General features: G+C 41.3%; 2 protein-coding genes across 2 annotated transcripts; both read left to right on the top strand.

Annotated features, from left to right (window-relative positions):
- The first annotated feature begins 542 nt into the window (after positions 1–542).
- On the top strand, positions 543–4,398 carry LOC121609090 (extracellular calcium-sensing receptor-like). Its single transcript, XM_041940633.1, has 9 exons — positions 543–709; positions 940–1,234; positions 1,391–1,477; positions 1,739–2,008; positions 2,190–2,396; positions 2,532–2,807; positions 2,981–3,208; positions 3,294–3,417; positions 3,491–4,398. Exons 2-9 carry the CDS (start codon positions 974–976, stop codon positions 4,396–4,398), a joined length of 2,361 nt encoding a protein of 786 aa, XP_041796567.1. The 5' UTR covers positions 543–709; positions 940–973.
- A 2,858-nt stretch (positions 4,399–7,256) lies between these two features.
- LOC121609155 (extracellular calcium-sensing receptor-like) lies at positions 7,257–11,422 on the top strand. Its single transcript, XM_041940716.1, has 9 exons — positions 7,257–7,501; positions 7,747–8,041; positions 8,193–8,279; positions 8,416–8,685; positions 9,019–9,222; positions 9,309–9,584; positions 9,983–10,210; positions 10,305–10,428; positions 10,512–11,422. Exons 1-9 carry the CDS (start codon positions 7,257–7,259, stop codon positions 11,420–11,422), a joined length of 2,640 nt encoding a protein of 879 aa, XP_041796650.1.
- The last annotated feature ends 354 nt before the right edge of the window (positions 11,423–11,776 follow it).

An 11,776-nucleotide genomic window follows, 5' to 3' on the forward strand; every position in this document is an offset into this window, starting at 1 on the left:
ACTTATGTATCTGCTCAGGTTTAAACCATTAGAGTGATTGTGAAGAAACCTTTACTTTCTAATAAGTAAAGTGGCTGTTTTACCAGGAGGTGAAACTCTAAATTTACAGTCAGTAATTTACAAATGAAAGTTCACTTGATATGACCTTCAAGATTCAATAACCCTTTAACATGACTGTCATGCACATTTTAAAAGACCTCAATCATTACGGTCAACCACAAATCAAATTTGGACTGGAAAGGTTACTAATATGGCCTTAGTGAGATGTTGTCAAAATTGTGCAAAACAGTTGTGCCTCAATCCATAATCAATCTCAAATGAAATGCACTTTAGGCCCTGCCCCTACTTTCGCTTATGCCCTCGTGGGTGGTGCGCAAGATTAAACAAGACTGCAAGTCAATAAAAGGGTTGACATAGCAAGAGAGCCGACTGGGCTCAGAAAAGGAGTGAAGATGATGAAAGTCATGAGGGCATTGTTAGATATCAACATGCTCTTGCTCTCGTGTACCATGTTTTTGTATTCCTACTTTTCGTCTGCTGTGTCCGTCCCTCGTTATTCCTCCACCTGCCAGTTACAGCGACAGTTTCATCTAAATGGAATACACAAGGCTGGAGATGTGGTTCTCGGTGGACTATTTGAAATCCACTTCTTTTCTGTCTTTCCAGACCTGTCTTTTACCTTAAAGCCACAACCGCCAACCTGCCACGGGTGAGTCTGTCAGGGAAAGAGCAAAAAAGGAGAAACTGTGGAAAATCAATCCCATTAGTGAAGCATAAAATTTTGTGTTTATGCGATTTTAAACATATAAGTCTTACAATAATTTTTGTTATTCAGTTGGCTTGATTGTTTAAAAAACCTTAATATGTGCAACATACATGTTGGCACAGTTACTGTATGTTGTATTTTTCAAAAATCAACAGTTGCATTTCTTGTATCAGTTTTGATGTTCTAGGATTCAGGCAGGCCCAGACCATGGCCTTTGCTATTGATGAGATCAACAGAAACTCCAACCTGCTACCTAATGTGACTCTGGGATACAGTCTTTATGACAACTGTGTCAAACTAGGAATTGGTTTCCGTGCAGCACTGTCATTAGCCAATGGTCAAGAGGAGCAGTTTATATTAGATGAGACCTGTGTTGGAGCCCCTCCAGTCCTTGGGATTGTGGGTGATTCTTCCTCTACACGTTCGATTGCCATCTCCACTGTCCTAGGTTTGTACAGAGTGCCTATGGTAAGTTTTCCACCTTGCCATCTAAGAACTATTTTGTATCGCTTTAATTTCAAATGTTATGTTTGTTGTTGACATGCTGTAATCAACCTGAAATGCTTAAAAGAGCCAGAGAGGCTTTGAAATTTTTTTAGGATGTACAGTCTGTGTCTTTCACAGGTCAGTTATTTTGCCACATGTTCCTGCCTGAGTGACCGACAGAAGTTTCCGTCCTTCTTTAGGACAATCCCCAGTGATGCTTTCCAGGTGACTCTCTATCAGCAAAATAAAAAATCATTCACGAACACATGTGCAGTTAAACATTTCATGTCTCAACATCTCTGCACTGCATGGACAAATGTTTTTTTCTGCTATCTAATACTGTAATTGATGGGGTTGTTTGGCCTCATATAACTAAGCTTAAAGGCAATAATTAAACGTGATGCATTGTGAAACATGTTAAGCAGGTTTTACACTGAAAGAATTTTTCAGCCTGTGTATTATTTTATTCACTCTGTATTCATTTAGGTGCGTGCTATGATTCAGATTCTAAACCACTTTGGCTGGACTTGGGCAGGTCTGCTGGTCAGTGATGATGACTATGGACTCCACGCTGCCCGATCCTTCCAGTCTGACCTGGCTCAGTCTGGTGAAGGTTGTCTGGCCTACTTTGAGGTTTTGCCTTGGGCCAATGATCCAGCTGAACTCAGGAGGATTGTGGATGTGATGAAGAAATCCACTGCTCGTGTGGTCATTGTGTTTGCACACGAAAGTCACATGATTAATCTCATGGAAGAGGTTGGGGTTAAAAGAGTATACATCTTTTGAAAATTTTGTATATTTATACAACTTCATGCAATTTGTCATACTGAAAAATCTGAATTAAATGACATTTTGGCCTGTGAATAATATAAGTGATTGAACACATAATACTTTTGTGACATGGCAGTGTGAATTTATATATTTGGGAAATGCACAGGTGGTGAGGCAGAATGTGACAGGCCTGCAGTGGATGGCCAGTGAAGCCTGGACAGCAGCTACTGTGCTCCAGACCCCTCACCTCATGCCATACCTGGGTGGCACACTGGGCATCGCCATCCGTGGAGGAGAAATACCAGGGCTCAGGGAATTCCTCCTACAAATACGTCCTGACCAACACCACAACAACAGCTATGGAAATAGCATGGTGAGAGTTTAACCATGTAATACCATAATTCACAACAATATAGTGTCATTATAACATTAGTAGTGACATTATATTGTAATGCCAATATATTTTTCTTGCCATTATTCATAAGACACTGTGTTGAATTTATTTCAGGTAAACCAGTTTTGGGAACACACATTTCAGTGCAGATTTGCTCCACCTCCAGCAGGTTGGATGGAAGCAGGGGGAACCTTATGCACTGGACAGGAAGATCTAGAGCATGTGGAGACAGAGTTACTGGACATTTCAAACCTCAGGCCAGAGTATAATGTGTACAAAGCTGTGTATGCTCTGGCGTATGCCCTTGATGACATGCTGCAGTGCAAGTCAGGGAGTGGGCTTTTCAGCAGGCACAGCTGTGGCAATCTGAAAAAAACGGAGCCATGGCAGGTGTGACAGCACTTTACTCTTCATCTCTATATATTACTAAATCCTACACTACAGGATTTTTTTGCAGATTAGCATTGAGTATATAGTTTTAAATAATAAAGTAAGTGTAGTTTACAGTTTGATTATTGAATACTAGGTACTGTCTGTCTGTCCTTTTTCTCTGACATGCATAGCTTGTGTATTACTTGGAAAAAGTCAACTTCACCACAGCATTTGGTGATCAAGTGTCATTTGATGAGAATGGTGATGCCTTACCAATATATGATATCATGAACTGGCTGTGGCTCCCTGATGGAAGAACCGAAGTTCAGAATGTGGGTGAGGTGAAGAGGTCGGCCTTCAAAGGTGAAGAACTCACAATTGATGAAAACAAAATTTTTTGGAACTTTGAATCAAAAAAGGTTGCTTCTGATTTTTTACACATCACATGAAAAAACTCACCATAGCAGTGTAATTGTGCACAATAATAGATTTTTCTCCATACAGCCACCCCAGTCAGTGTGCAGTGAGAGCTGTCCTCCAGGTACCCGCATGGCCAGAAAGAAAGGGGAACCTGAGTGCTGTTTTGACTGCATCCCTTGTTCTGAGGGAAAAATCAGCAATAAAACTGGTTGGTATTCAGTTTTAAACATTGTTGTTTGGAAATATAAACATGTACTTTAAGACTCTCCATGATTTCATAGACTCCACTGAGTGCACCAGTTGTCCAGAGGACTTCTGGTCCAGCCCCCAGCGTGACCACTGTGTTCTGAAGAAAACAGAGTTCCTCTCCTACCAAGAGCCTCTGGGTATCTGCTTGACAGCCACCTCATTGCTAGGTACATGCATCTGTGCTGTTGTCCTGGTGATCTTTGTCTATCATCGCAGAACACCTATCGTACGAGCCAACAACTCAGAACTTAGTTTCCAACTATTGCTGTCACTGAAGTTGTGTTTCCTGTGTTCACTGCTGTTTATCGGCCGTCCCAGGCTGTGGACATGCCAGCTGAGACATGCAGCATTTGGAATCAGCTTTGTGCTTTGTGTCTCATGCATCCTGGTGAAAACCATGGTGGTTCTGGCTGTGTTCAAGGCCTCCAAGCCAGGAGGTGGAGCCAGTCTGAAGTGGTTTGGTGTTTTGCAGCAGAGAGGGACAGTTATTGTTCTTACTTCTATCCAGGCAGCAATCTGCACTGTCTGGATTGTCTCTGCCTCACCAGCTCCTCATAAAAACACTCAATACCACAATGATAAAATAGTTTATGAATGTGTAGTTGGGTCCACAGTTGGTTTTGCAGTGTTACTTGGTTATATTGGCTCACTCGCTGTCCTCAGTTTTCTGATTGCATTTATTTCTAGGAATCTTCCAGACAGTTTCAATGAGGCCAAACTCATCACTTTCAGCATGCTGATCTTCTGTGCTGTGTGGGTGGCCTTTGTCCCAGCTTATATCAGCTCACCAGGCAAATACTCAGATGCAGTGGAGGTGTTTGCCATCCTGGCCTCCAGTTTTGGTCTCTTGGTGGCACTGTTTGGACCCAAATGTTACATAATCCTGCTGAGACCAGAGAGGAACACAAAGAAAGCGATCATGGGTCGCATCCAGTCATAAACACTGCACTGTTTGACACAAGACAGAATTAATCCTTTTTCTCTCTACAATACCAAAATAGAGGTACACAGCAATAGGTTGGTGATAGTACCGCTGTTAAAATATTGAAAAAGCAGGGCTGATGCCAAATAAAAATATCCTAATCTGAAATCTCTTGTCACTTGGATAATATGTGTGAGAATGCACAATAAGTTATTCTTTTTTTTTTCCAGGTTGTAGTTCAAGTACAAAAAACTTGAACTTCAAATGTTAGGATATCCCTTGTGCAAGACATGGTGTCAGTAAACCTTACATCTGATTAAACTAAATTGTTGTTCTGAATTAATAACAGTAACTATTTGGTTCTATCCAACATGAGTATATGCATTTATCTTTAGCTGTCTTGAGTTTATATGGACTAAAAGATACACTCACCCATTTCTACATTGTCCCCAAATGCAAGAATCTCCTCTTAACTCATGAGTTTCCAAACATTCAACCCTGTATCAAGCTTGAATGTGTCACAAATCTGCCGGTCCACTGCATCAGTGTCACGTTTTGCTGTACCTATGTGTGAAAAGAATACATTCTCATTCCAGGGTTAAGTTAACCATAACAAATGCACAAGAGACTTTCAAAATAAAGCTTGGTGAAAAACATCTTTGGTGATGGTTGCAGTTTGGTTAGGTTAAGGCACCAAAACTACTTGGTTGTGTTTAGGCACTACACCACAACTACTTGGTTAATTTTAGGTAAAAAACATGGTTTTATTTAAAACATCTACTTTCTCTAAATGACAACTGTCACGTCTCGTCGGGTCTGTTGATGTTCTGTTCACAGTGTCATGTCTTGTTATGCACTTCCTGTTGTATTGTAAAACCCTAACTCTCCTCTCATTTCAGACCCTTGACTTCCTGGTGTCCTTCCCGCCTGTCTGATTGTCTGCCCCGCCCTAATTGTCTCCACCTGTTCATTGTTACCTCGTGTATATGTAGTCCGCGTCTCCCTTTGTCCTGTGCCAGATCGTCTTGTGCGTTATGTGCCTTGTTGTTATTGCTACCACAGCTACAGTAAACCCAGAGTCTTGTCTTATCTTATCTTGTCTTATTTGCCCTTCTGCCTTAGTTGCCTTTTGCCTAAGTGCTTTTTGTTGTTTGATTTTTTGGAAAAGACATTTTGTTAATAAATCAGCCTTTGAGCTCGCCTTTAGTTCGTGTCCTGTGTTCTGCCTGTGAGTCCTGAAAGCCCTGACAGCCCTACGGGCTTAACAACAACAACTATTTGCCTAACCAGGGAATCAAACCCGGGTCTCCCATGTTAAATTCAAGCACAAACCCTGTAGTCCATTAACAGATGGATGTTAAGGCTAATCAATCCTGGTGTCGTCTGGATTTTGATGCACATCTATTCATGCAGTTAAGATATAGGTGCTTGGAGCAGCTGAAAAGAATGAAGAGAGACTTGTTGCATTCATTTCATAACCAAGCCCATTTCGGCCAAAATTTAACGTCATTGTTCAAGCCCCATTTTTTAGCCCGCAAACATCTGTACAAGAACAGACAAGGGGCCAACAAGAGGTTAAAAAAAGAAATGTAAAACATTAAAACAGAAACTCCCTCAAACACTGGATCCTACTCAATCCCACTCTGAAAAATCAATGACATCGTTCATCAGACCGTGTCTGACTGGTAAACTCACAAGCCAGGTGGTGTTCATGGTCAGTACAACAAACTCCAGACTATGAGGGTGCCCCAACTGAAGAGAGAAACGCAAAATTCAACAAATAGATAGGAGGCTAATTTGGAGTGGTAAGCGTGTGCACATCCACTAACACGCCATCAAAACTGCTTTTCATAAATTCACCATTATGTCAGAGGTGGTCGACACACCTTTACAACCATTCACACGTCTTAAAGCTGCAAATAGCGGTAGTATAACTCAATGTTGCTCCCCACCATCTTGTGTTCAGAGACATGTAACACGTTTTTCATTGTGCTTTTCTCATCTATGAATGCTAATTATCAGTGAGCGTGTATGCCTGTGCCTAAGAATATTTGACAAACACGCGAAAGAGTATATCTACTGTACAACATTACCAACTGGGCAGTCAAGATCTAATAGGGTAATTACTAACTTGCCACATTTCTGCATAACTGATCGTATCTGATGTCTGCCAAGTCGCTATGTGCCAGACAGATACAACAGCCCTCCACTGAACAGCTGAAGTGTAATGAAAAATAGATGGGAAGACCTATTATTTCACCACATGAGTATGCTGCTACCATCTGGTGGACGTTTGATTAAACTGGTGTTTTACAGTGAAATCCACGGACAAAGGACTGATTTGTGGATGCGATGAGTTTAATCTGGCATGCTTGTCATACCCAGAAATATAAGATTATACTCAATACACTCATGTATGTGCTTAGGTTTAAACTGTGAAGTGATTCTGAAGAAACCTTGTGTTTTGCAATTAGGCAAGTAACTGTTTTACTGGGAGGTGGAATAGTCTATCTTCAGTGACTAACTTACATATGAATGTCCCCTTGATATGACATTCAAGAAAACTAATAAGCACATAATATGAGTGTCATGCAACTTTCAGCAGATCTCAATCATTAGGGTCAGCCACAAATTAAATTTGGATTGGAAAGGTAGCTAATATGGCCTGATTGAAAGAGAGTTATTAATAGTGTGCAAAAGTTGTGCCTCAATAAGAAATCATTCTCAGATTAAATGCACTTTAGGCCCTGCCCCTACTTTTGCTTATGCCCTAATGGGTGGTGGACAACACCAAACAATACTGCAAGTCAATAAAACAGGTTGACACAGCAAGTAAACTGACTCAGCTCAGAAAAGGAGTCAAGAGGAGGAAAGTCATGTGGGCATTTTTAGAGCTCAACATGCACATGCTGATGTATTTCATATTGTTGTATTGCTACTTTTCTTCTGCTGTGTCCACCCCTCTTTCGTCCTCCACCTGCCAGCTACTGGGGCAGTTTCATCTAAATGGGATGCACAAGGCCGGAGATGTTGTTCTTGGTGGGCTGTTTCAAGTCCACTTTTTTTCTGTCTTTCCAGACCTGTCTTTTACCTCTGATCCACAACCACCTACCTGCCATGGGTGAGTCTGTCAGGGAAACAGCAAAAAGGAGAAACTGTGAAAAATCAATCCCATTGGTAGGGTGTATTTTGCTAATAAGATGTTAGAATTAGTGGAATGTGTTTTTATACAATTTCAATAATGTCACTTTTTGTGCATTTTCGATAAATATAATAATTGTAATTGTAGTTGTGCAACATACATGTTGGCACAGTTACTGTATGTTGTATTATTTCAATAGTAAACATTGGTGTTTCTTGTATCAGTTTTGATGTTCTAGGATTCAGGCGGGCCCAGACCATGGCCTTTGCTATTGATGAGATCAACAGAAACTCCAACCTGCTACCTAATGTGACTCTGGGATACAGTCTATATGATAACTGTGCCAAATTAGGAATTGGATTCCGTGCAGCACTGTCATTAGCCAGTGGTCAAGAGGAGCAGTTTATGTTAGGTGAGACCTGTGTTGGAGCTCCTCCAGTCCTTGGGATTGTAGGTGATTCTTCCTCAACACGATCCATTGCCATTTCCACTGTCCTAGGTTTGTACAGAGTGCCTATGGTAAGTTTTCCACCTTGCTATCTAAGAACTATTTTGAATCACTTTAATTTCAAATGTTATGTTTGTTGTCAGCAGTAATCAACCTGAAATGCTTAAAAGAGCCAGAGAGACTTTGAAAGTTTTTAGGATGTACAGTCTGTGTCTTTGACAGGTGAGTTATTTTGCCACATGTTCCTGCCTGAGTGACCGGCAAAAGTTTCCGTCTTTCTTTAGGACAATCCCAAGTGATGCTTTCCAGGTGACTCTCTATTAGCAAAATGAAAATGCATAAAGGAACATTTAAACTTTTCTAATGAAGAATGTTCTTTCAGTCCAATGAAAAAATCTATTATCTATTATCTATCTAATAATTCAGTCACTCTGTATTCATTTAGGTGCGTGCTATGATTCAGATTCTAAACCGCTTTGGCTGGACTTGGGCAGGTCTGCTGGTCAGTGATGATGACTATGGACTCCACGCTGCCCGATCCTTCCAGTCTGACCTGGCACAGTCTGGTGGAGGTTGTCTGGCCTACTTAGAGGTTTTGCCTTGGGACAACGATCCAGCTGAATTTAGGAGGATTGTGGAATTGATGAAGAAATCCACAGCTCATGTGGTCATTGTGTTTGCACATGAGAGTTACATGATTAACCTCATGGAAGAGGTTGGGCTTGAAATATATCTTTTGAAAAATTAGTTACTAGTTCTTCAACTTCATGTTTTATTTGTCAAACTGAGGGATCTAAATTAAATAACATGTTGGCCTGTGACTAAAAAAGTAATTGAACAGATTATGCCAGTATTTTGTTTGAATGCTTGTAAAGTGGGATAATTTACTCAGACAAATAACATGAAACTAGAGTGATGATCATCTGCTATCTGAAACATGAGATTGCATCTCTGTATGAGTGTGTAAACTGTGTATAATTCACAAGACTAGACAACGTTAGTTGCTTGGCAGTATGAATTTAAATACAGTATTTGGCTCAATGCACAGGTGGTGAGGCAGAATGTGACAGGCCTGCAGTGGATGGCCAGTGAAGCCTGGACAGCAGCTACTGTGCTCCAGACCCCTCACCTCATGCCATACCTGGGTGGCACTCTGGGCATCGCCATCCGTCGAGGAGAAATACCAGGGCTCAGGGAATTCCTCCTACAAATACGTCCTGACCAACACCACAACAGCTATGGAAATAGCATGGTGAGTGAAACACTGTGCAATCTGATCTGGTCAGTGCAAGAATAATATAATGTAATTTATAACGTGCAGTTTTGAATATATTTCAGGTAAACCAGTTTTGGGAACACACATTTCAGTGCAGATTTGCACCGCCTCCAACAGGTTGGATGGAAGCTGGTGGATCCTTATGCACTGGACAGGAAAATCTGGAGGATGTGGAGACAGAGTTATTGGACATTTCAAACCTCAGGCCAGAGTATAATATCTACAAGGCTGTGTATGCTCTGGCGTATGCCCTTGATGACATGCTGAAGTGTGAGCCAGGGAGAGGGCCTTTCAGCGGGCACAGCTGTGGCAATCTGAAAAGACTGGAGTCATGGCAGGTGTGATATCACTTTACACCCCATCTGTCTCCATCACTAAGTGACACGCTTTAGTATTTTTTGCAGAGAAGCTTTTATGGTATATGACTAAACACAAAACTATTAGATTACTAATGGCAAGGTGCCCAGAAGATAGCTCACAGGATTATTCCTTCGGCTCGCTAATAGCCTGGGAGAGTATGATCATGTCAGAGAAAACATGATGATTTCACTACACACAGAGATGTGACTCGACTTCAGAAAAAATGCTTTGTTGGAATTGCTAGTGTCCTTATTTGTTCAAAAGTCCAGCCTGTAGTTTGATTATTGAGGACAGAGCACCACTGTGTTCACCATGGTCATAAATAGTTCTTCTGTCCTCTTTGGTTTTCCTCTATCCCTTATTCTGACATACATAGCTTGTGTATTACTTGGATAGGATCAACTTCACAACACCATTTGGTGATCAAGTGTCATTTGATGAGAATGGTGATGCCTTACCAATATATGATATCATGAACTGGCTGTGGCTCCCTGATGGAAGAACCGAAGTTCAGAATGTGGGTGAGGTGAAGAGGTCGGTCTTCAAAGGTGAAGAACTCACAATTGATGAAGACAAAATCTTCTGGAACTTTGAAACAAACAAGGTTACTTCTGATTTTTTAGACACATGTTTTTTTTATCCATGTATATCTCATTATAGCAGTGTAAATGAAAAAGTAGCTATTTTCCTCTCAACAGCCACCCAAGTCAGTGTGCAGTGACAGCTGCCCTCCAGGTACCCGCATGGCCAGAAAGAAAGGGGAACCTGAGTGCTGTTTCGATTGCATCCCTTGTTCTGAAGGAAAGATCAGCAATAAGACTGGTTGGTATTCAGTTTGAAACATTGTTGTTTGGAGATGTCATATACAGTAAACTTGAGTCTCAAGACTGCTCCTATTTTCATAGACTCCATGGAGTGCTCCCTTTGTCCAGAGGACTTCTGGTCCAGCCCCCAGCGTGACCACTGTGTTCTGAAGAAAACAGAGTTCCTCTCCTACCATGAGCCTCTGGGTATCTGCTTGACTGCTGCATCATTGCTGGGCACATGCATCTGTGCTGTTGTCCTGGGGATCTTTATCTATCATCGTAGAACACCTATCGTACGAGCCAACAACTCAGAACTTAGTTTCCAACTATTGCTGTCACTTAAGTTGTGCTTCCTGTGTTCACTGCTGTTTATCGGCCGTCCCAGTCTGTGGACATGCCAGCTGAGACATGTAGCATTTGGGATCAGCTTTGTGCTTTGTGTCTCTTGCATCCTCGTGAAAACCATGGTGGTTCTGGCTGTGTTCAAGGCCTCCAAGCCAGGAGGTGGAGCCAGTCTGAAGTGGTTTGGTGTTTTGCAGCAGAGAGGGACAGTTATTGTTCTTACGTCTATTCAGGCAGTAATCTGCACTGTCTGGATTGTCTCTGCCTCACCAGCTCCTCAAAAAAACACTCAATACCACAATGATAAAATAGTTTATGAATGTGTAGTTGGGTCCACAGTTGGTTTTGCAGTGTTACTTGGTTATATTGGCTCACTTGCTGTCATCAGTTTTCTGATTGCATTTATATCAAGGAATCTTCCAGACAGTTTCAATGAGGCCAAACTCATCACTTTCAGCATGCTGATCTTCTGTGCTGTGTGGGTGGCCTTTGTCCCAGCTTATATCAGCTCACCAGGCAAATACTCAGATGCAGTGGAGGTGTTTGCCATCCTGGCCTCCAGTTTTGGTCTCTTGGTGGCGCTGTTTGGACCCAAATGTTACATAATCCTGCTGAGACCAGAGAGGAACACAAAGAAAGCGATCATGGGTCGGGACATCCAGTCATAAACACTACACTTTCTGTTCCAAGATAGAATTAATCCTTTTTCTCTATACAATACAAAATACATACATCAAGCCATAGGTGGATAGTATTATCAATGTTAAAAAAAAGGGTATGCTTATATGAAATCTCTGACTGCATTGATCAACACAAGAACACACAGCAAGTTATTCTGTTTTTTCTAGGATGTAGTTAGAGTACAAAACACTTGAACCTCAAATACTATCATTGGCTTTTTGAGTTTTCATTGTGTAAGTAAACCGTACATCTGTTTCAACTAAGTTACTTTTTCTGAATTATTGATGCAATCTATTTAGGTTAATCTGAATGATTTTCGGCATTTATTTTGACTTGTCTGC

The sequence above is a fragment of the Chelmon rostratus genome, chromosome 7, assembly GCF_017976325.1.
Source record: "Chelmon rostratus isolate fCheRos1 chromosome 7, fCheRos1.pri, whole genome shotgun sequence".
NCBI classification, from domain to species: Eukaryota; Metazoa; Chordata; class Actinopteri; order Chaetodontiformes; family Chaetodontidae; genus Chelmon; species Chelmon rostratus.